We start from the raw sequence: 25,019 nt of genomic DNA, 5'->3' as shown, positions 1-25,019 counted from the left end.
AATTCAAAACAAAAGAACTTCTTATTGTTATTAAATATGTATTTCATCAATTCTGGTCCAATTATGAAATGAACTGTAACTACAGACATTTTATTCACTCATATTACTCACTACCAGAGCCTGAAGCTTATCTCTATATAAGCAATGAAACTTATTTGGAACATACACATGCATATCCACTTGCAGTTTGAATTAAAGAACCCTTCAGAAACTTACTACCTCATGAAGGCTAATGTGTAATATAGGAAGTTTAGTTTAGAAACAGAACTTGTTTAGAAACACAATTTCTACTTTTCAGAAACATACTGTTTATAAAGTGGAGATTTCAGAAGCTTAACAGCAAATTTACACCAGGTTAGTGTTTCAGCAAAAGAAGTTCCTTGCAAAGTCAAAGTTAACTGTATTAAAAGTTACATAAGTCAAATAATGTGCTTGTAAGTTTTATATAAAAGTCAACAATGCAAGATCTGATTTTCAGAGATCATAACACGTTTTCCAAGTCCATGGTTGAATCCGCATACTGCCTTAAGCTATTACTGACACTTGCTCATACTTCTAAGATTCGCATCAAATCATTCACAAGTCTACCACTGCTGCCCATTTGCAGAGATCTATGCTGGGATGCGGGTTGCAGCTTCCTCTTCTGCATCAGCTCTGTTGGCATTTATTTCTGCCAGTGTTCGGCCAAACCGAGTCCACTCGTCACTGCGAGGAACTGCAATTTGCTGTGGACAAAAATAACATTATTTAAGCTCACCAATGTCTACAACAGAGCTCGTTTTGAACAGCAGAACTCATAAATAACATTCAGAAGAGCTTCCAACAGAACATCTTACCTTTCTTAGTGCAACTTCTAAAGTAGTCAAAACATCAACAGCTCTAACCAATGAAAGCAGCAGAATTTGAGAGTGATGTATTTAAGTATGCAATGATATCGTGACAAGCTTGCTTGAGACTGTCTCTAAGGAAGAAGATTAATGCCACGTCTGCAGCCAGTCGACACATCATGTGCTACTGCAATACACACGCTTACAATAGCAACCACTTCCCTACAGGATGAAGTCAAGACTGCTTCATTTCAAAACTTTTTGTTCAATACTCCTCAAGCAATTGTTTGAATTTACATGAACCAGTTATAAAGAACATGAAATCCCTACAAACAAACCTGTTAATGGTTTCATCTTATTCCACCAGCCTGAAAATCAGGTATTTAGTTTCTGACTGGTGTAGCTGCGAGAAGGTATGCTGAAAAGTTATAATAGAATATGTGAAATAGACACATTAAGGAAATGTTATTTTCCCCCCGCCTTCTAATCACAGAGAAGGAAAGTTAAAAGCAAGTTGCAAAATGCAAGTCCAATAAAGTTGATTGTTCTGTAACACACTTTGCACAACACGTGGTATACGTACCTCTCCCACATCATATATAACTATTTGGCCCTCTGAGTCACCGACAGCAATCTCTCTCCCAGTATGTGTCCATCTCACACGGTTCAGAGCAGGATTGCCCTCTACAGTAATGCTTGCAGTTGGCACCTGTATTCATTTGAAACATACTATTAAAACGCACAAGGATTTCCTTAAAGACTAGAAAATACTTCATCCATCAGCACTGTATTAAGCAAAATGCTGGACCTGTCAATTTACTCAGTCTGTGGGTCTCAGATGACTCTCAATGGCCATATGCTATCACTAATGATGTGACCAAAAAAGTGACCAAAACAACACCATTCCTGCCCTCTGACTTTATCAAAATGCACACCTGCACTCCTGCCATGACACAGGAGCCATTCACCTTGTAGCTCTGTGACAGAGCAAGGAAGAGCCCTGGGACTTCAGGGAATACTATGGACACAGGGCAGGGATGAAAGCAGCTGTCTTGGCAGTCCAAATCCAGACCAGAGGCTACAACTGAGTAACTGACTTAAAAACCATGCACTGCCCTATGCTTTTAGAGAAGCCCTTTCTTCTGTATGTACTTTTGTGAAGGTGAAATTTCTAATTGCAGAGTATGTCAGAATTATCCCTTGTCTATCTCTAACAAGTTTAGTCTTAGAAAGGGTTTATACTACAGGTAAGTACATAGTTTACACCAGAAAACCCAGACACTCCATCCTCTAAGTTTAGAAGCAACTTACAATTTCACTGAAGTTATTACTATGGCAACAGCAACATAGCACTAAGAACAACAGTGGTGTCCTGGAGGCAGGTTTCTTCAGACTGTTAAGCTGTAGGCTGTCAAGACTACACTGGGGAAGGCCTAAAAGTCACTTTCACAACGTGGGCTAGTATTAAACCAGATATTTTACATTCTTGTTATGGTTACAACAATTTAATTACTGCTGCCACTTGTAACGACCAGTCATTGGAATTATTACACTGCAATCAAAGTAAAATATTCATTAGGTAGAAACTACTGGAGCTTAAGAATATTTAAGGACAACAAAAATACTTTGAACTCTTGTTACTTTTCCAAGTGCACAAACAATTTTCCACCTACATCTGACTGCTAACTTGACTGCCTCACCTCAGTGTCATTGTTGAGATTCCACAGGTCAAGCCGGCCCATCCCATCCACGCAGGCAAACAGGGCAGGGTGCGTTGGAGACCACATAACATCATAAACATAATCTGAGTTGTCTTCAAATGAGTAGAGAGGTTTGTTATTCTGGGAAAAAAAAAAAAAAAAAAAAAAGACAATGCAATATCCCAAGTCTGCAATTCATATTCTGTCAAGTAAGGCAAAACACAAAACTTATCAATAACATAAAAAACCCAAACAGCCCCTGCAAGAAGCAGCCAGAAACTAAGTGTATTATCAAAGACATACTTTCCAATGCACAAAGTCTTATCTTGGAAGCTACTATAAAGAAATCAGTAGTAAGCCAATACTGTAAGAGATTTTAAACTTAACACATTAAAAATTTCATACATCAAGAAAAAGCTAATTCCATGACAGCACTGTGTTCCTCAGGAAATCAGCACAACAGAAGAGGCAATTCCAGCAAAAGGAATACCACGTGTGTCAATTGCAAGTCTCTAAATGCAGTTTGAGATTAGTTTTGGTGCTGTCTCCCAGTCCTCCACAAAATTGTAGCAAAACATTTGTCTTATGCATTAAATGAAGTAACTGAATTTAACAATGATTTGTATTTGATTACACTGTAATCACTGTTGATAACAAAGGGCAAAAGGATGAACAGAATGGATCAGAAGTACACAAATGATGTACAATCTGAAAGCAAAGACATCTTTATGTTGTTAACTAGTTTTGTTCATCAGTTGTCTTCTCTTTGCAGTAAACCAAAAAACAAGCACTAGGAATCACGTGGACTACTGGTAGGGATCTGGAGAGCTTCACACACTTTGTCTTCAGTTTACCTAAGTTTCCTGAGTTGAGCAGCTTACATTATAGCACCACCTTGTGTCAAGGACTATGAAGAAAACCACTGAACTGTCTATTATAGTTACCTTCGTTGTCCAAAGCTTTACTGTCCAGTCAAAAGAAGAGGTGACAAAAAGATGTGAGAAGTCTACAGGTCCAACTGCTGCATGGCAGTGGATACCTGTGATTGGTCCCTGGTGTCCTTCAAACATCTCACTGATTCCAGCTTTGCTGTTTTAGAATATATAACCAAAGTTAATTTCTCTGGAAACCATACATCTGCAGACAGAGATAGCACTGAAACGCATTTTAAAAATAACCTCAAGAAGATTTTGCTGCTTTGAATGGATGTCTGCCCAACTGCAAAGGCTTAATCTCAACAGGCTCACTGAAGACCAGGCTTGAATACTGATTTTTATTTCAACATTTTTCTTGCTCTCTTTAAGTGCCAAAAATCGACCTTGGGGTGCAGAGACTCATTCAGCAGGTACCAGCCCACTCACATTTAACTGTGTTGTTTTAAAGCAATAGCTAAAACTTTGAATCATATAAAGAACGAAATCCAGACTCAGGAACAAGCACAAAACTCCCACTGACTTAAAAGAGGAGCTGCAAGTACAGCTTGTGGACACAAAAGGGTTCAGACATAAACCAGTAACAATGTATCCCTAATAGTCTCCTATCAGAAGTGATGAAAAAAGAACGGTGGGGGGGGGGGGAGGGAAAGGGGGAGGAAGATAGAAAGAATGTTACACAGAAGTGATACAATTTCAGCTATTCTGGAGCCAAAAAGCCCTGCAGCAAGGGTGATGTGTATCTGAGATGAAACCTGGACACTCAGTTATATTTAAGAAAGCAATTGATAAGATACAGTCAGACAATTTCAAAATAGATTGAACAGCAGGAGAACAGCTAGCCAATTTAAGATTTGTGCGTGATGTTACTGTACAATTATCTACAGAACTGATACAAAGTTTGGAATGTTCTGCTACAATTCAAATGAATAAAAACCTCAGTGACCTGCGCTGCCTCCATCACTGCAAACTCCTGGCCAACGCAGAGTGCATAGGACCAGTTCTGTAATCAAGCTCCTCCTGGTTTTAATGAAGCTCTTGGGAAATAGCATGCACTGGAATTCAAACAGTGCTATTTCAAAGATTGTCAAGAACAAAGACTAAACGTGTACTAAAAACAATTTTAGCGGTGTAAAGCATACACGGTCCCATCATTTCACAGCTTCTATTTCCTTTGAATAATTAAAAGCTTTTATTCACCTCCCGTGACGGCATGCAGTATACACTGAGCCTTCTTCACTTCCAACAACAAAGTTGTTTACATCTCCAATAGGGAAGGACATGCAAGTAACAGCCACAGCCTTGGACTGTTTGTGAACCAGCTCCATGCTATCCTGTAGTGAAAACACCAGTAACTTGCTTTAAGATATATAAAAGAGACACTAACGGTTACAAAGTCATTTAGATTTCTCTAGATTTGTTGTTGTTCTACTTAAGTAGAATTGTACAAGAATAAGTTCTCTCTTGTGCTAACAGCGAATATCATAGAATCATAGAACCACAAGGTTGGAAAGGACCTACAAGATCATCTAGTCCAACCGTAATATAATTTTTACAACGTTCCACAGGGCAGAAAAGGCATTTTATCCAACACCTACTAAGCTTAAGTATAAATGGGTATTGTGAAAACGTTTATTAATTCTTCTCAGATTCATTAAGTTTGCATAAAGTATTTATACAGCATAGATACTATACATACCCAAACTTATCTTACCTGTGGCTGGGAAAGCATGTCTAGGCTCCAAGAGCATATCTTCCCATCAGTTGAGATACTGATCAAGTTATGAGCATTCTGGGTCCCAACAACATTTACACAGTAGACGGGGTGCTAAGAATTATGAAATAATATCAGAAAAAGGAATTACAATTGTAGAGCAGTTAATACACTACAAAATATACAATGTCATTTAATGAAAGAGAAAAGGTTGATCACAGTATGGTACAGAGAATACTCCTGTTCTTCAGCAATAGCACAGGAAAACATAGACAAATATTTAAGCATTATCAATCAAGTGCACCGGACAGAGTTTCCTGGAGGTTAAATGCATCTTAACAAGAAACAGTCTTTGTAGATATTTCACCCCCTACCGTGTGAGCAGCAGCTGAAAGTGGAGTTCTCTGCACTGGAGTTCTCTTATTGCTGCGATTATCCCATAGCACGATCTGGCCCGAGTATGTGCCACCAACCACCAAATTGGGATGAAATTTTGCAAATGTAGCTGACATTACTGCTGACTGAAAGGGGAAAAAAAAAACAGAACAACAAAACACAAAAATACACAAAATCCTATTATTCACTGATGCTACATCTAAAACTAAAAGAAAACCTGACCAGTAAGTTCTTTGCTTTGATTTGATATACTATTTCATTGTTCTGTCACATGTGGATTCTAAAACATTTTGTTAACACCAGGAAGTACTTAGTTTTAACTTGTATTCAGAAACAGAAGTTCTCTTTTTTTCCCCACCCCGTTCACATAAATTCGTTTTGCTCCTAGCATGGTTTGTTAGCAAGGGAAGGTCCAGTAATGCACAAATTAGTTATTCATGTTTTGCCACGGTCTGTGGTCATTTTTTCCATGAACCTACAAATCTGTCTCACACATAACAAAGCTACTTTTACAATCTGGGCTTCGACAGTAATCTGACAACACTGGATTACATTTTGATTCAGCTATGTAATTTTTCATAAATACAACATTTTGAAAGTAAAGTGGCTATTTCAGGCTTGAGATAATGGAAGAAATTTGCAAGATTTTATCTTTCTGCATTTACTGAGAAGCCTCCATCTGCCTGTTTCACTTGCAACATGTGTTTCTAGTTTTCATCCTTGCTCCATCTCCTCAGGCCATCTTCATTTTATTCAGTAAATTAAGCTCTAGTAGTATACAACTCTGCTCAGTCTCTATACATACAAACCTTCTTTGTGGTTCAGCCACTACATAAGAAGGTTTTTGAGCTTTCAAGTAAATTAAAGTGAGTTCTAAAACAAGACTGAATTCTGAATGGTCAGAAATTCTATAACAGAAGAATGTTTCTAAGCTGCGTTCTTTAGCTACCACCATCTGTTTGCAAACACATGTGGTTAAAGTGAATGCCAGCCCAATGAAATCATTATATTGACAATCTTAAGGAAGGTAGATGTCCAAGCTCATCAGCATAAAATCTTCATTCTCCTGAGACAGAACTGTACCTGGCAATGAAAGACATACTCTGGCGTAGTCTTCTTGTACTTCATATTCCACACAAGGGCCACTCCATCAGGCTCATGAGGTGCATCCTCATTGTTGTTGTAAGAGGCAACAAGTAATTCTGGGTACTGAAAAATGGGAAAGATTTACAATGAGCAAGATGATTAGCCAGTGGTCCAGACAATCCTAGATTCTTTGGTCTGTGCTGCCAGAACAGGGATCAAAGAAAAAGAGAAACAAAAATAACCTTAAATAATCTCTGTGAGAAATGGCATCAGTTAAAACTGCAGTTGTTACAAATTTAGCTCATAAACATTATTAATGGGCACATTAAATTCTTGCTCTTTTATCATAATCTACTTTTATATGTAAAACCCACTACCTTTAATAGAGCTGTCTTCTGAAGCTAATGCTTAACTTTGAAAAGAAGAGCATAAAGGAAGAACCAAACATGCTGAAGACTTTCTCTTTATAATTCAAAGGTTCTACTGCTTTTCACGTAAGATGTAAATTCTTTTTACTATTTGCAAACCATGGACAATTTCAGAACTGTATTCTAAATGTATTCTAAGGAATGCATTTAGAAATACAGCCTATTTCAATTCTACACTCAGAAGGTTCAAGTGTACAGAACAAGAAGAACTTAAAGATGACTGTATAATGTTAGTGGCTTTTTTTTTTGTTTTGTTTTTTTACCTGAGAGGACCAGTCCAAACAACAGACAACACGATGCTTTGACCAACGTTCATCAAAAAACTGCCTATTTAAGGACAGTTTTGCTCCTGCTTGAATCTCCCTGTGAAGGCAATTAGGGAATGTTCATCTCTGACCACTTTTTCAAACAAAAACATTGTACGTTCACAGTAAAGCATTCAGCATTCACATTACCCTTCTTTGTCTTCTAAGTCTCTTCCACTGTAGTCGAAGAAAATATTGATTTGTTCAGAAAGGGCTCTTTCGACAATCCTTGTAGAGTGGTCAAAGAAACTTAAAAACTCTTCAGAATGCAAAATTTGTTGCTTTTCCTCTTCTGTAAGTTCGTGAGGGGCAGCTGGAAAAGGATTACAGGCTTTCTATAGCACATACTTTCAGAAATTCTTTCCAAGAAAGGGAAACAGCAAACAAACAAAAGTATTTATCACAATGCACAGTGTTAGAAAAATTGTTGCTTAACATCCATGCACTTTATATTAAGTCACTCAATTTAATTTCAACTCAGTGGAAAAGTTAAAATGTATTAAATATTTCTCTTTGCAGCACAAAATGCTGAGGTGAACCATACCTTCCTCCTCCTCTTCCTTTTTGAACGTTTTTACTTCCTCAGGTTCAACTAAGGGCTTTGGTGCAACCACATCATCATCTTCCTCCTCATCTAAGAAAAAAGTACAACAAGACCATCAGTGTTTTTATAAAGGAACGGTACCATTCTGTAGGAATCTCAACATATAAGAATGGTATAATTTAGCTTAAAATGGTCCTATTTATAAGACGCACATCCCTGTATAACATCATCTCATACTCTGCCTGCAGCTGGATTTTAGGTGCACTAAAATACGTACCTGTATAAGCTGAAAAAAGACCCATTAAAAATTGTAAAGGATCCAAAGTGGAAATCTCTCTTCCAAGCATTTATGATTCCACACACAACCATGTGGTTGATGCATGTTCTGTGTAACATGCTGACACATTAATGCTACAGAATACAGAAAAATCAAATGCCTAAAATAGTCTATAGCACAGCTGCTTACTGAGGATCTGAAACCATCAGACTAATGGGTCTTTCCGTGGCACAAAGATGGCTTACATTAGCTTTCAGGTTGCTACTCTGAGAGGCAAATTTTGCTGAAGACAATAACAGTGATATTACATTTTTTCTGTCACTGTAAAGGTGAGTCTCATTATCTGTACCGTGTTCGGCAATGAGGACTTCATAGCAAAATGTGTTTTCTCTAATTGCAGCAAATAACACACGTTACTGTTTGGGAACACTGACAGGGCTTAGAGCATTTTCTGCATTTCTGCATTTTATTCCTTGAATACCGTAAACCAGAAAACAAGTTTAGATTACTTTGTGTTGTGGAATACAGGCTTCCTGGCTTTTCTTCATCCGCTTTCCCCATATAAGCTTCTGAAAAGACTGTTTTTATCAGCCAAACAGCTACATCACCTGTCTGTAAGGGAATAGCAGCAGGAGTCTACTGCATGCCTCACCACAAGGAACAAGGCAGTATTCAGCATGGACTAGGTTTGTTTGTTGCAGCCATCTCCCCGGCCCACGTTCAGCTACCTAACAACAACCACAAAATCCATGCAGACAAGAGAAGCAAAGAAAAAGAAAAAAAAAAAAGCCTGGTCAAGGGATGGGAACCAGCTGCCAAGCCAGGGTCCCAGCAGCCAGCCAGCTGACTAGATAGCAACAACCAGATGGTACTGCTAGGATTGTCTCTCAGCTATGAGGTGGCGATGGGATGGCACAGCATTTTTCTGCCTGACTGCTTCCAATCATGTCTTTCCCCAATGGCAAGCCTGTGCAATTACCAGCACTCCAGGAGGTCTACAGACAAGCCTTTACCCTGCAAACAAAATACAGCTTGTAGGCCATACCAGCTGCCAAACCACACACATAGTGATAGGTTTAAAGAGGTCTGAAAATCTTTCTAACTCCATAGTGTAGGCAATAAAAATATAACTGTACCTGCAGGAAAGAAAGCTTTAAATGACACTGTATAATGCACACAATAATACAAACTCCAACTTAATCAAAATGATAATGACGTATGCCAATCCTACATTACTTGAAATTGAGCGATTTTTACGTTCTGACAAGTTTACAGAACTAGGATAAATGGCATGAATGATTTCAATATATGCTCATACTTTTGAACCAAATGGTGAAGGTTAAAATCTTTCCTTTCAAGGGCCTCAATCAGCCACAAAGGAAAACAGTAATCACTGTCTTTTCAGCCAGCCCAACCGCATTTGTCAGCCCTTTCTCCGTCAATGCAACCAGAGCAATCAACCTGCCAAACATTCAGAATGGAAAAACAATCTGAAAATACAGGGTATAATGCACCTGCCAGTGAAAATGGCCATTTGAAGAAAAGCTAGTGATCTCAGTGACCCTGCTGAGGAGGCGGTGGTGCAAAGGGGAAAGAACGCGTAAAAGAATTCTTAGTGATCTCCACTCTCTTGCACATTGACACTTCCTTACAAAGCATGCCAATTACAGCTTTTGTGCTACTTAAAAAAATAGAAAGCTTTTTTGGGCAAAATAATCACGCAGAGAAACAGAAAGACACTGCTCCTTTTAGATGGATTCGCGTGTATTGCAGACGAGTAATCTGAACACCCGACAACTTGCAGCAATTCCAAAACACGTAATTCTTAATGTCAAATCACTATAAGTGTGAACACTAATTAATTTAAAAAAAAAAACATAATGCAAGTTAACAGATGCTATTTTGAGAACAACACACACAGGACAACAAATTCAAGTTATACTTTTATACAAATGGCCCCCTCGCTCTCCCAGCCAATCAATACAGCAGACTGAAGTCATGCCTTAAATTCAGAAATTTCGTTGGGGTCTCCATGGATACATTATTCCAGTTCTGAAAGTCCCAGATTAGAAATTTCAACCCAACCCCCGTTAGCCATACTACACTGATTCTAAATACCATTTTCAGTGACAGGAGTCAAATTCTTTTCAAATGCAGATGGTCAACCCCTTAGTGCTAAGTGACCTTCTAATCTACATATTTTATTCAAAAGATCATATAGTTGATTGCTCGTGCCTTTTAATGTTTGAAACATAAATGGCATATATTATACAGAGATCTAAATTCCTTCATAGTACTTGCACTGCATACAGCCACCTGATATTACTGCACTGAAATGCAGGATAAGCACTTATTTTAATACTCTCAAAGTATCAGACATGAAATTGAACATGTCATCTCACTGTGATTTATCTGTAACTACCTAAATCTTAAAACCGCCTCTTCAAAGAAATAAGTCATATGCAAACTTTCTTGGATCCCAGGAAAAAAAAAGTTCTTGACCTCATTACCCAATAGTGGAATGCTTGCTTCACAAGCACCTGCAGTCCAAAAAGGCACTATGATGTTGTTCAGAAAAAGAGCTAAGAGGTTTTGGTTGTACTTCTCTTTTCCCTCACATACCTGGATTTTATTACCTAGTTCAAGTGCTGGTGTTTCCAGGGCATCAGCTAAACAGCAATGTATTACCCAGCAAACACTGGCAGTTCAGGCATACAACTCCTAAAGAAGCTGCACGTCTAGCAAGTCAAAGATCCACATGAAACACTGGTATACATATTTAGTGTCAGCTATATGAATACAGAAATCTCAAAGGCACTGGCTAACTTCATCCCCATTATTTTCTACTGACTGTACCTATTGGCACTTCAACTGTCAGCTACCACATACAGTTCCTTATTTTATAAAAACAGCTGGTAAGAGTTAGGGAAGACACACGGCTCTGAACACTGGAAATAGGACTCTGTCACATTAACATATCGATGAACATTCTTTATAACATGCTAAGTGATTAAGTCCATGTTTTTTTCTGACAGGAAGCTGGGAATCCTACATTATCAAGTGAGCAGGAAAGAATGCTTCACAGGCTGCCACTTCCACAAGGACAAATTTCTTGTCAATGAATGCTAAAAGCAGGTTTAACGAACCACAGGATTTTGTCTTTGAGTTTACATCAAAATTGTAATGTATTTTGGCAAGGTGGAAAGAAAAGCAGTGCTGTATATTAGGCTGCACCCAGCAATAACGCTATAGAGTGAAGTTCCAGTTGTCTGAGTAATCTGTTGCTGCAGAATAGGTTAATCAAAGTTAAATCATCTGTGAAATGGGTGGCTTTTGTTAAGCAGAGATATCTTCATACCAAGTTTTCCCACATATACTTCACTGTACATTTAAGACCTACACAGGGCAATATGTGAATGTATAAGGCTCTGTTATTTCTTCTTAGAATATTAGAACATAAAAACAGTACATTCACAGTAAGCATCTGAGCATACATTCAAGCATCTGAGAAACCACCATATACCCCCAAGTTGTTGTCAGTCTGCTTAAGTGAGAATTAAAAAGACAGAAGTACTTGGTATCTTCATTCTTAAATGAAATTCTCAAATTCCTCACGAAGTAAAGCTAGTGGAGCAATACTGTCTGCAGCCAGTGCTGAGTGCATACGCACTGCATTGTACAGTGACACCAAGCAAATATCCTGTTTGCGGGGAAAAGTCTTGACTGAGAGGTAAGCAGAAGTGTATTCAACTGTACAGCTATCTTTCCTTACATTAACCACTTCAAGGACTCAAGAACACATCTTTCTATTGGCTGTGCTGGTGACTTCTTCTTGTGCATATTCCAACTACAGCTTAGCAAATCAAAAAGCAAGAGATCAAATAGTAAGGCAGACAGCCATGCAACAAGAACAGATAAGAATAATGTCTGCACCAACAATTACTGAACTCAGTAGCCAACATAGTACCTGCAGAACATGAAGACATATTCCAGAACACAAACAAATCTGCTTCTCTGTTGCTAAAACTGCTTCTACTGCAGTCTGCTAAAAAGAAATAAACGTACAAAGGGAACACAATTTCAAATATATCTTCAGAGACTAGATCCAAAGCCTGTTGCCTGATAGAGTATGCCAAGTAGAGGCCAAATAGTAATCCCAATAACTAGTTGACCATACTAACTGAAAAGCACATCCACCAAAACTGGACAATGAGAGAAGCAGGCAGGAGTGTTATACACAGCATCGTGGGAAGTGAGAAATAGAATTGGACAGCAGAAATAGGGATGGCAGAAGGAGGATGCTGGGGAATGGAGCAGCATAACAGTATGTTCCTGTTATGATGGTGACAAAAATTACTGAAGTGGTAGTAATGCTGTAGAGACTCAGATGTTAAGGTTCATTAGTTATGAAATAACGGAGAACAGCACCAAGTGTGGCACAACCCTTAAGCCACAATAAACATATTTGGTCCCTAATCCAAAGAACAGGTCATCATTACAGAATGAGAAGAACAAAACAAACACAGCATGTTAGGAGGGAGGAAAAGATAACTATTGTCTCTGCTGCATCCCTTGGAACGACAAACCATTTCACAACTACATTTTGATAAATTCAGCTGCTACAGTAAGATTAGAATACTAAGGCTATTGAAAAATCTGGAAAAAAAGAACAAAGATGTGAAAAAATTAAATACTGAAGACATGTTTTGATGAAAATCTTTAAACAAGAGGCTTTGAGCACGAAGATATCTACCCCAACACTATTTCTGTGCTTCTCCTGTGTCATTAGTGATGGGCTTGTATAAATTGAAATCAGAGGAAAAAGCAGCTGTGGGTTCCAGTCTTCGTATGAGAAATCCTTAAAATACTGTGGATTTACCTTCTAAGCCTACTTTGGACTTGGACATCCTCCTACAAAAACTATGAAACATGCTTATTAACTTCAACTTGGGGAAACTGAATATTCCGTACAGTACAGATAAGTTGCATCCCGTAGCAGAAAATTTCCTACTCTAAAGAAAACTACATCTATCCTAATCATAAACTGAAATTGATTTCTAGGAGAGGTCTTGATTTTATTCTTTTAAGGGATAAACTAAAAAAGAGCCACCTTCCCAAGACAAACAGTTTCTCGAACACTTTAAGGACATAATAAGGCAACATATTAGTACTTAAACTCTTTGCACAAAGAGGCAATAGTGCCACTGGCACTGAGGTCACATTCTAGCTCCAGCACCAATGGCTGCATGCAATCTTGACATACTTCCACATCAAGTGGAGATGTGGCTCAAACTGGTTGCAGCTGACAAGATAGTGGGAAGAGTTACTCCATATTTAATTTGCCTAGGATGGTACAGCATATCTTTACTACACAGAAGAACAATCATACAAACTTAGTCTACCTCTCTTCTCTAACTAGAAGCACATGGAACTGTCCTGACTTAGGTTTTGGAACAACTGAATGCTGTCCATTCTGTCAGCGTCTGAGATGAGTGACCTCTGCGTTTTAAAACCAGAACCAGTCAGGTGACAGGTACTCATTGCGTGAATTTAGCTTTCTTACAGCAAACCCCAAATGGGCATCTTCATGCCTATAACTTAAAGCTGACCTTCAAAGCCTCCCCTATGTAACAGTCACTTCATTTGTTGTGCCACAAAGGCTTCTACACAATTATCAACTCTTCTAGTTCTAAGTTAGCTTTCTTCTACTTCCTATCTGAACCACCAGATTAGTTATAGCTTGAATGTTTCTCAACTCAGCTCACAAACTGAAGTATGCAACCACCTGAGGCACAGAGAAGCGATGCTGAAGTGAAAGTAGCAGTACTTTGCTATGTAAGTTTGCTAATATAAATTCTAGTAACTTTCTTGTACATGAGAAATAGGCAATCGGATGCTCCAGTTTGGGAGGTCTTGAAGAGAAAAAGCTTTCTAAGTTTGCAGTGGACAGCTACTACATACACTGCAGCAAAAGCAAATATGTAACTAGACAGAAATTCAGCTAAACTTTTCTGTGGAGCAACCATCCTAGGAAATTAAGAAATGAAACAAATAGGATTGTTATCTTGCAGCAAAGTCAGCACAGTACACCCTACAGCACAAAAGGACCTAAAGCTAACAGGACTGCCAAGCATATCTAATGAAAATGTTTCCATCATCCTTTGCACAAAAGCATGGCACTAGCAGCATTTTAAAGTGTCAAGATACAAGAATTAAGAGAGGTTCTCTCCACTTTATGGATATGCAGTCAGAGAAAAAACATACCTGCTGTCACTCTGTTCACTCAGTTTGTTGTATAGGTACAATGCTTCCAAAAAAGTTCTGGGGGAGTTCTCAATCCAAAATATATCCTACTTTCATTTATTGGTTGACAGCTACTTAAGAAACTGAATGCCTAAACATACACTGAGCAATAAATTGCCACATATTCTCAGTAAGAGTAATGCTACAATTAAACAAGATGTAGAATGCCAGTAATGCTCTTAAGGCAGACCTACAAGCGTTTAGCAGTAGAATTTATACAAATTATATCACAAATCAACAGCCATTCTACCACAGTAAGTTTTGAGATCAAAACTGTTGGCTCTAATTCAGCCAATCACTTAAAAAAAAAAAAAAAGAAAAGAAAAATACTGCATTAACATTCACCTTCCTTTGGCTGAGTCATAACAGGTGTTTGTGTCTCCTTTGTATACGTAACAATTTCCCGAGGAGGAAAGTCAACTTGTGTGATTTTGGCCATTCCAAGTTTAACAGGTCCGCGTCTACATAAAATGAATAGAAACATCAAGGAAAAAGAAGTTAACTTCATGAATTACTTTGTATTCTGTCTACAGTAATACAAAAATCATCAAATCACAGCAAAGCTTTGTGAAACTTAAGACCAGCGGAAACTTATCCCTGAAAAAGTCACAAGATCACAATTAACACTTTATTATCACTATTATTTAAAGTCACTTATATCCACAGCTAAGACAAAAATGTGCAAATATACACAGGTATCTCAATTAAATGATATCACTCTGAAGTTTTGCTCTTTGCAGCTACATACAGTACTGCTACATATGTGAAATACCCATAGTGTCAGTGGGACAGATCTGCCTGCATGAGCTGTGTTTGTAGGGGTTTCAGGACTTCAAAACTTAAACAAACCAGCTTCATTACTCTGAATTAAAAAGCATTTTTCTAGATTATTTAATTTTGTCATCATTTTTATTTACTTCTAAGATGCAGGCCTGAAGGTCACAATTGACAAATGACTTATCCATGGTGCAATACTCCAGTGTACATCACTGGAAAGCTTCAAATATTCTGCCTTTAACTTATGAGACATGTCAGAAATATGGAAGCAGCCAGGATCAAATTACAATGCAAAATGCATTTCCAAAACCAACAAAATATTAATTCAGTTTCTGTAACATTCTGCTCAGCCTAATTATCAAATGTACAGTAATAATAATCCATTTTTCTTTTAAGTACCTATATGAAGCAAAATTTCATATTATTTTCTAAGTTAGAAATAGGAAGAGAAAAGGAAAAGCTTCTGGGCAGAATCGTAACTCAGAGCATAACGGTTTCATTATGCGATTATAATGAGTTACAGCTTCTATAAACATATTTGTCATTTATGCACATCATAAGAAACGATGGGAGTCATTCCATTTTTAAACATATAGTTATTTTAAGCATTATAAAGACATTACTGTTAAGTTTACATCTTGCCAAAGGAAGACTCAAAGAAAAACATTAGTAAGAAAGCTCTATTATTAGAAATAAGTATGTCACTTACATTAAGTACGACCAACGTTTCCCATTGTGAGCCAACTGCACTACATCTAAGGACACTAAACTTCTCTAACTCACAGAACAGTCTCCTAACAGTAACTCAAAGTCTGAAGAAAAAGAAAGTAAGCTCTTATGCTCATTATTTGCAAGCGTATGAAAGAAGGAATATAAGAAATCTATGCAATACCCCAGATCGGAATCAGAGTGGAGCTGAAGAACTGATGGATCAGTATCCCAATGCAGCGTCCTGATACCACAGGTTGAACAAATCATGCAGCATTAGCAAAAAAGGCCAGAGATTAGTGAAGCAAATACACACTATGAAATCCTAGAGTTACAGTAAGCTTATAGTTATTTCATTGTTCACAAGAAACGAAACAATGTAACATCACTTAAAAGAAATTCAGCAAATATTCAGTGCAACGATACATGCAGTCAATGCAAAAGTTAAAAAGCAAAAACAGACCCCAGAGCTATTAGGAAAGAATTAAATTCTTGTAAAGACTGAAAGTTAAAGATCTGCAAATGTAGCTTTTATGACAGGCTAATACAGATATTTTAAACAGTGATGAGAACTACTAAGAACCTCCTTTCTAAATCTGTTCATATCTGTCCATGCCTTAAGATGACAGATTTGTTAATATAACGCAATCTTGCCCAGAGCAGTAAATATGTGGAGGAAATGGTCATATTGGTAAAGGAAATGAATCAACACACAAACCTTTTGGTAGAGGGGCAAAAACGCATTTCCACTGGGAAAGAGAACTGCTAGAGTTTCCAAGCTGTGACACTGCAGTAATTACGGGTTAAGCACTGCCTTGGGCTTCTAAGTGTCATCTGTGTTAGAGCCAACTCCATTGAAGATATTTAAATCCCATGGAAATAGCAGACTTAATATTAGTAACACGTTACAAAGTCCTGCTCAATAACAAACAGAATAGATCCACTTCAAGCCACTTTCATATTAAAAGAAAAATGAAGTGGAAACTTGCCTTCCCCTTCATATTTTCATTTAGTCCAATTCCTGCTCTCAGACAGAGTTTAAGAACGACCATATAAGAGATTAACAGACAAATATGCATTGATTTCTGAAACTTTTAGATGCTATATTTTAAAACATTTTAAGATTTTTAGATGTTTTACAGCAAATCAAAAACAAAGAACCCATTATTCTACTAAGGCAAGTCAGTAAAAAGAGGTTTCCACTTGTATCCCATGCATGGCAATGTTCTTAGAAAGCAAGTGCAGAAATCCAAAGGTAAAACTGATTGCCAAAATTTATAAGCCATGTAATGAACACTCAAAATTGTGAATGCTCCATTTATTACCTCATTCCTGTAGAGAGTATACTAGAAGAATAGCTAGTCACACTAAAAATAATTATTACAAATCCACTGTACTCAATGACCAAATCAGTCTACATAACTTAAATATTACATCCATTGCCATAGCTTAATATCTGAATCTCTAAAACCTTTACGTATGTTTTGTGCACAAAATTAATTACTCTGCCCGTGCTCTTTCTTTATGCACCTAATGTTTGTCCTGATGAAATAGACAAGTTTGGTGCCCAAGACTTCAGGCTAGAGATGGTTTGCACAGATTCAATTTTCCATGGATACAAAAAATGAAACAGAGCAAAGCAAAGCACCGCCTACTTAAGGCTTAGCTCTTACTGAGGTTACCCTCCTGCTTTTCAAAGCTTTTTTTTTTTTTTTTTTTTTAAAGATGAAATTATGTTCTAAAAATGTATACAACAAAAAACACTTGCAATAGCTCTTCAGTCATACCAGGGGTAACCTGCCTTACTTGCCTTTTTAATAGTTAACAGAACAAGTACTATGGTACTTATTTTTTTTCCTCAAATATTGTTTTAACAAAGTAATGTTCAGAGATACAATAAATCTATTAGTTACGTATCACATGGATATAAAATACTGTTTCTTTCCCAGAAGTTTGTTACACCTTAAGTGAATTTATATATCAAATCATCTATTTTTTTTTAATTCTAGGAAGCAAATTTAAATAGAAAGTGACAATTTGATAGCCGGTAATAACAGATCTCAAATAACTTAAAACTTGCTAGTAGCCCAGTTGAGAACAACACTACTGATTCTTCAGTTACATGACAAGTGATTTCCAGTTGCACTATGAATAAGCTAATCTGCTAACAAATCTGCACCCGAGCATTTAAAAAAACCTTGAGGTTCATACCTGCTGCTTGTTGTATTCCTCTCTGCCTGTACTGACTTACTGGTTCCTGCTCAGAATTAAACAACTCGTAAACCTCTGTGCAGCACATTAAAATCTTAACTATTTTCAGGCAGAGATGGCATGTAGTGACACAGACGTAACCCATGTGCATACAAGGATTTCCTACAGCCCTTCTAAAAGATGTTTCAAAGTGGTTTAAGTATTCAGTCCTTCTCCAAAGCAAAGACTCATATAAGCATGAATGTAATTTGAGATAGCTGTGCTTTAACTAAACTTCACCCACAATGTATATTCAGGAAATTAAAGCACATGAGTAATTATCTTGTGGGGGAAAAAAAATATCAATATTAATAGGCAAGTGTTGCTTGTGTTCACAGACTGGGCCTGAGAAACAGTAAAAAATTTTCACCTATGAATCTCCACTCTGAATTTGTAGTTCAACAGAAATATTTGACAAGAAAGCATTTCTGAAGCTGTTATGCACAAAACATCGCTCAAAGGGATAGAAAAAGCACTGGAATTGAAAAAAAAAACAAAACACCCAACCATGGCTGTACTAATGCTATCCTTTGACCAAATGATAGAGATCCTAAGTGGTACAGACAAGTTCTGAAAATGGCTACAAGGTAGAAGATCTTGAGAAATACAGTTGTGACTATAAAAAAAAAACAAAAAAAAAACCCAACAACAACCAAAAAGTAGAAACAAGGCAAAATTTGTAGACAGTATCTCTTATTAGATCGAGTAGAATGGAGGGAAGGAGACAGCCTATATCCATTAGAAAGCTGAAAAGAGCTCAGAAGTTTGACCCCTTAGTTGTTTTACTGTCAGAGATATTCATGCTTACAAGGATATTACCACAAGACATTCAGACTCTTTAAAGTTTAAGCTCTAAAACTGTAAGTTTAAAAAACTCCAAAGATCACATTAGCAATCTGAAATTCATTCTGTGCAGTTGCATTTCAAATGTTAAAGTAAAGCACTTCTGTAAGTTAACCACTGTTCACAGATTCAACATTACTGTAGAGTCGACCCTTGATTTCTTAAGTTTAATTATCCTGAATGTAAGCATTAAGCCCAACAGCAAACAAGGTGACATACCTGGATCCAACGGCGCCATCGCCGGAGTCCTGGCTCCCAGCCTCACTTGGCGTACTCACGGATTTGGAAGACGGAGAGGTAGGAGGAGGGACTAAATAGTGAAACAGACAGGTATCCGCTGTTACTACTCGCAGAGGTTGCACAGCTTAGGATGTTTTCAAATTAATTCAACATGAAGTATTAAAAAAAAAAAGTGATGGCAAACAAAAAAAAAAACATGGATGAAAATGAATAATAGAAAGAGAGGGGAAAAGACAATGTTAACATTTCATGCTGGATTCCATGCAATTGTTTGGTATTTATGCATCTGGTGCATACAAGAAGATATGGAGGTAAAGGCATTAAAAGAAAAGAAAGGAAAATAAATCTTTAAAATCTGAACTTTTAACAAATGGTAGCACCAGTTTTCAAAGGGTGTTTCCACCAAATCATGTTGCTTACACATCAAAGAAAAGCACTTGTTAACATAGCTCTGATATCAATGTCTATTTTTTCAGAAAACTGAAAGTATTTAGCTTTGTATCTTTGCTTCTGATCATATAATCACAGAAGTGCAGACCAAAAAAAAAGTGGCTTTGTGATGGAGCATATTTTTGCTTTAGCTGTAACCAAATCACCAAAGTTCAGTGCATCACACTGATGTTTGTTAGTGGTGCATTTTACGGGGGAATCTTCATGCTTCCTCTCTTTTCACATGACAAGCAGCCTGGTACTGACACAGTAGAACTTGTTGATAGAAGTCAGTTCATTCCCATCACTTAGATGAAGACTGCAATTGCATTCTATGAAGCAACATGGTTTTTTTTGGAAAGGATACATAACAACAAATGATTACCATGCAGTCATGCAACTTAAGCAACACAAAGCTACTTCAAAACACCTTCTAACTTTTCTTTTAGAAAGTGACTTCTATTTTTCAAAGAAGCAGTGAAACTTCATTAATGAACCTTAGGTTTATGCTTAAGAATAAGGACGCACGTTCAAGTTTCTTTTATGCTTTTAGAAATGTGAAACATTCATTGTACAGATTCACTCCTTATCAACACTAAAGAAGAAACTTCAACCAACAAATTACAGCTACTAATTGGTATCCATCATGGCAGGGCGAGCACTGAGGGAGAATTCTGAATTCAGGTACGCAACATTTCAGGAGAATTTCTTGCAATCACCACTATGTTGGGAATTCTGAAGAGTGCCTCCATCCTAACCCAGAACAGAGACATGGTTCTGGTTGACAGAAATTCCATCCTGAATTTGAAAAACAGTCCGGATTTTGACCGTTTTTAATTAATGGGCTTTATTTATTAAAATTGCATGCCTACAAGGGGACTTTCGTATACATCTGAAAATCATATAGTTATACTTCATAAATACATAAGTGTATACAGATGTGTATGAAGCTTTCATGTTCTGCAACTCACCATCACCACCTACTGAACAGTTTATACTAAAAGCAATGTCTGTAGGCCTGTACATTCCAACGTTTCTGTGCATTACTGGAAATGATGGCACTTTAACGCCACCCTCTTTTAATTGAACAGGTGAAATTAGCAACTTATCATCTAGAACTGCCTGTACTGCTCTATCTCGGGGTAAGCACGCCAAAAAAAAAAAATCAGTAGCTTCGTTTGATGCTACGGTGCCCTCTGGTGGCACTATCCCAGTAGAGCATGCTAACTTGAAAGTTCTTCATTCACAAACAAGTGGTTTCTTATAAAAAGGATAAGCATGCTTTTTTCCTCTATCTTACCCTAAGGTTTCTTCAATGCCATTTGCTGTGCTTTTATAATGTGTGGACTGTCCAAAAACAGTTGTGAAGATGTAATCACACAGACATAGACATAACCAACTACTATTACTTTTTGTTTGCAAACTCAGTTGAAATAGACTCTTGTCACCACCGAGCCAAACTGAAAACTAAGTTTTAACTCCTCTTTGATTTCAGAACTAGAGACAAAAAAGCAGAGTTGAAGTATCACCCTTTTCACCTTCATCTTCCAAAGGGAGGCGGCTAAGTAAAGGCAAAAAGCAACAATACAATAAACCAACTCATAGAAGAGCAGCATAGATATGAATAGATATGAATCCTTGACAGTTAGATTTTATACTTAGCTTTGCTACTTCTCCATCAAAGTCAGTCAGGTAGTCAGTTTAAGATAAGGAAAAATTAGGAAATAAAGGGCGCAGCAAGAAAATGAGCCAATGTCATAAGAAAATCTCAGAACTAAAGACTAAGCATTATGGAAAGAGAAAAAAACAAACAAAAAACATCAGAAGAATAATGTGCAAGAGGAATATAATATTACATGTGTAATATTATAATCAAAACACTCCAAATAATCTACCGAGTTGAAAATATATCTTATACAAGTATTACTAGCGATATGTAATGAAACAATATATAATTGCCACAAATACTAACAACAAGGGTAAAACATTTATCTCATAAAATACTATGAATATTCCTACCGACAGGAGACTCCGGTGTCAAGCCCATGCTCTGAAGTAATGCTTCAGCTTCTCTTCTCTTCTTTTCAAGGTCAGATTCTTCTTGAACAGGAAGAACATCCTTCTTCTGATCAGTCTAGAAATAATTCAGTAATTGCATTAAGGTATTTAAAAGGCATTAAGAACAGTTTCATCTTATTTCTGAGATCTAACCACTATGTTTTCTGTGCTACTAAAGCCTATAAGACACATTACACACCTCGCTAATAATTCTGATAGATTTTTCTGTAGATAAAGTAAAACCAGACAGGAGGAATTAAGAGGTTTTGTAGCTTTAGTACTGCCTTCAAGTCATTTTTTTAAAAGTTTCTTTATTAGTTCTGTTCAAGTTGTTTTATTATCTGCTAGATTTCACATGCACACAAAAAAAAGGCATAAAATGACACCCTTACATGCAATTTAGAAATAATGCGGGCTCTTCAGTGAAAGATGCTGATCTCTCCATTTTTTCCCAATTTCATTTAACTGCTCACACAACTACATAAATTTAACTCCTAGCTTCAGTGTCCACAACTCAGTCACTGGCAAGCACGTATTTTTAATTTTTATTATAGAAATACCAGACTTCAACAGAAGCAGCAAAATCCAGACCCAGTTACAATAATCCTACAGAATAAAGAAAGTTTCCTCCCATGACTGCACATTATACCTTTGACCTACTGTACATCTTTGAAAAAAGCCTTTTCCAAACTTGAGAGCAAGTTCCCAACTGATAAGCTACTGTATCACGGGTGGAAGCACAAGCACAGGCAATGCAGAATTACATCATCATCAGAGCACAAGTGTAGGATTTCCCTGAATCATTTTGCTGGCAGATGCCTGGGCTTCAGTCATACGCTAACTGAGAACATCTTCAAGATTGTAACTAAAAGAAGAGACGTCATGAAGAGGTGACACAGCACACCAAAGTACTTCAGCAGACATTTTGTTTATGATGTATAATCCCCTTTCAGGAGAAATTTAGCAATGTACCACAGATTGTCACATAACTTAGCAGAAGGAAATCAAGCATAACAAATCTTGAGTAAGAGAGCCAAAGAACACAGCACATTGTTTGTATGGTAACAATACCGACAGACAGTTCATACAAACATCTCTGAAACTTCATTTTAGAACGGAGTTCTCTAAATTATGCCATTGCAAATAATGAAACAGTTTTTGAGTAATACTTCAGCCACTCCTCACAGTAATTTCATTAACAATGTCCCATGCACACAAGACTATCGTTCTTATTTCTAAAAACGCAAGCATTTTCAAATCTACCTTACCGAATGGATAATTCTAAAAATCAGGTTTTTTTTTTAATTCTCACAGAACATAAGCACTACACTTGCACAGATCATTAAATTGACATTCCCTAGATAACACATAGCAAGTGACTAAGTGAACCTTCTCTTTTTAGGCACGTTACATATATTTGGGGCAAGTTACATAACCAAACAGTCAGCTTTCCAAGAGAAAACAGTTTCTTACTTCTTTTTTCTTTCTTTCTTCCTCCTTTCTTTTCTTCTCCTCTCTGATCTGAGCCAATCGCTGCTTCTTGCGCTCCAACTCCGCCTTCAGTTCACTTTTGTCAGACATGACTGCAATACTGATCAACACAGAAATCACTCCAAAAGGTTCTGTTTGGTTAAAATTGCTTATTTACAGGAAAATTGCTATCGTTAATGTAACTGTGCTAAGTGGCTAAAGACAGAACAGTGAAAAGTCCTAAAATCATAATTGAAGTTACATTCCTGTTTTCACACTTAACAGATTCTCGCTGCTAAAAAGATTGATTTAAAAGACAGAAGGATGACAAGGTGACAGCACCTTTTCCCAATGTATTTCTGAAGCTTTTTTGAGACACTACTTTGAATGATACATGGAGCTCTGAAGACAAGGTTATGTTATGTTGCACAGAATTCTATACAGCGCCAGAGCCACCTACAGTATTTACACACAGCAAACAGTAGGAAGGGTGCCCACACGCCCACACTGCAGCCCCTAAATTACTGGCACTTTATAACCTAGCAGGATGAACATGATGCACCCTGTTAGATGTGCTTGCAGTAGCCAAAACACCAACCTAATCAAAGATGTGGCAGTATTACTGTAATTGGCAAGGAGAGTAGGTAACTGGAGGGAGGCAAAAAACACCCTGTAAAGTATGTGCATCGCTGATCTTTTGTCTTTCATTTTTTGTCTTTCATTTATAGATCTTGTGTACGCTGCTAAGAAATGGGCGGGGCTTCAAAAGACAGAAATTCTACCAAAGACTTGTTAGATAAGTCATCTGGTTAAGCACAGATGGGAAAGCCAAGCATAAACAAAAGCAGACCAAACCCAAACCCTTTCAGGAGGCAATGAGTCGGAAGACAAGCAGGAAAAGCCGTGTGAGCAGGCAGGGCCAACAGCAGCTGCATCTTCCTGCTCAGCACATCCACGCCAGTAACCAAAGTACAGGAGTGGCTCCAGCACGGCTGCGGGCCCCACAGCTGTTACACACACGCACCAGCGACGCAAGCCTTCACAAGTGCAAAACAAGAACACCCACACGTGTCTGCACAGCACACCTAAGAGCGGAGCTCCATGCAAGCCTCCCACCTTAACCCTGGCGCACACGTCGGCAGCTTTTCAGCCACGTTCTCTGCCAACGTAGAAAGGTTAATAGAAAATAACGCACCGCCGGCACTGCAGAGCGGCACCGGCCGGGCCGTGCTCTGCTCAAGGCCCCACCCGCGGCCGCACCCCTCACGGCCGGGCCGGGTGGCACAGCGGCGGCACAGCGGCGGCACAGCGGCGGCACAGCGGCCCCGGCCCCGCTGTGAGACCCCGCGCACCTGCTGGCGAGACCCGCTCGGCTCCGCGCCCTCCAACCTCGGCTGGGCCCAGCGCCCGCTCCGCTTCCGCCCGTTCCACAAAGGCGGCGGCAGCTGACGGGCGGCGGCCTACGGCGGGCGCGGAGGCTCAAACCGGCCGCAGGGCGCCGTGGGGCGCGGGGACTTACGGCGGCCGCGGAGGCTTCAACGCGAGACGACAGGGAGCAATCGCAGGAATTCGCTCGAGAACGGGCGCGGAGAGACGCGAGAGGGCGGCGGGCGCTTTCAGAAGCCTCAACGTCGCCCCTTCTGCCGACCGCCGACGACGCGGCTGCGAGAACGACGACGCCCGGCGTGCAGCGCGCCGTGACGAGCAGGCCTCGCCCTCGGCGCCCTACGGC

General features: G+C 38.4%; 1 protein-coding gene across 7 annotated transcripts; it reads right to left on the bottom strand.

Annotated features, from left to right (window-relative positions):
* Positions 1 to 74: 74 nt before the first annotated feature.
* DYNC1I2 (dynein cytoplasmic 1 intermediate chain 2) lies at positions 75 to 25,019 on the bottom strand. 7 transcript variants are annotated; one of them, XM_048952565.1, is made up of 18 exons: positions 24,640 to 24,789; positions 24,404 to 24,446; positions 23,291 to 23,408; positions 21,779 to 21,893; positions 19,310 to 19,454; positions 16,182 to 16,241; positions 14,858 to 14,973; positions 7,933 to 8,022; positions 7,539 to 7,701; positions 7,347 to 7,446; positions 6,653 to 6,778; positions 5,548 to 5,694; positions 5,174 to 5,287; positions 4,660 to 4,793; positions 3,472 to 3,616; positions 2,528 to 2,668; positions 1,411 to 1,536; positions 75 to 725 (listed from the first exon to the last, which is right to left on the bottom strand). In XM_048952565.1, the coding sequence occupies exons 3-18, from the start codon at positions 23,396 to 23,398 to the stop codon at positions 612 to 614; spliced, it is 1,944 nt and encodes a 647-aa protein (XP_048808522.1). In that variant the 5' UTR covers positions 23,399 to 23,408; positions 24,404 to 24,446; positions 24,640 to 24,789; the 3' UTR covers positions 75 to 611. The 7 variants fall into 7 exon arrangements, with proteins under 7 accessions (XP_048808522.1, XP_048808519.1, XP_048808523.1 ...); XM_048952562.1 differs by lacking the exons at positions 24,404 to 24,446; positions 24,640 to 24,789 and adding an exon at positions 24,807 to 25,019; XM_048952566.1 differs by lacking the exons at positions 24,404 to 24,446; positions 24,640 to 24,789 and adding an exon at positions 24,807 to 25,018 and having other exon boundaries at positions 19,310 to 19,400.

The sequence above is a fragment of the Lagopus muta genome, chromosome 8 (assembly GCF_023343835.1).
Source record: "Lagopus muta isolate bLagMut1 chromosome 8, bLagMut1 primary, whole genome shotgun sequence".
NCBI classification, from domain to species: Eukaryota; Metazoa; Chordata; class Aves; order Galliformes; family Phasianidae; genus Lagopus; species Lagopus muta.
This window is presented reverse-complemented; position numbering and strand designations above follow the sequence as displayed.

Bases quoted from the DNA above. Each gene is read 5' to 3' on its own strand.
- DYNC1I2 (XM_048952562.1), bottom strand. From the start codon at position 23,398: ATGTCTGACAAAAGTGAACTGAAGGCGGAGTTGGAGCGCAAGAAGCAG. The intron at 21,894-23,290 runs GTAAGAAACTGT...AATTATTTCTAG, and splicing joins AAGAAAGAAAGAAAAAAGAA to ACTGATCAGAAGAAGGATGT. The intron at 5,695-6,652 runs GTACAGTTCTGT...TTCCCCTTTCAG, and splicing joins AGTATGTCTTTCATTGCCAG to TCAGCAGTAATGTCAGCTAC.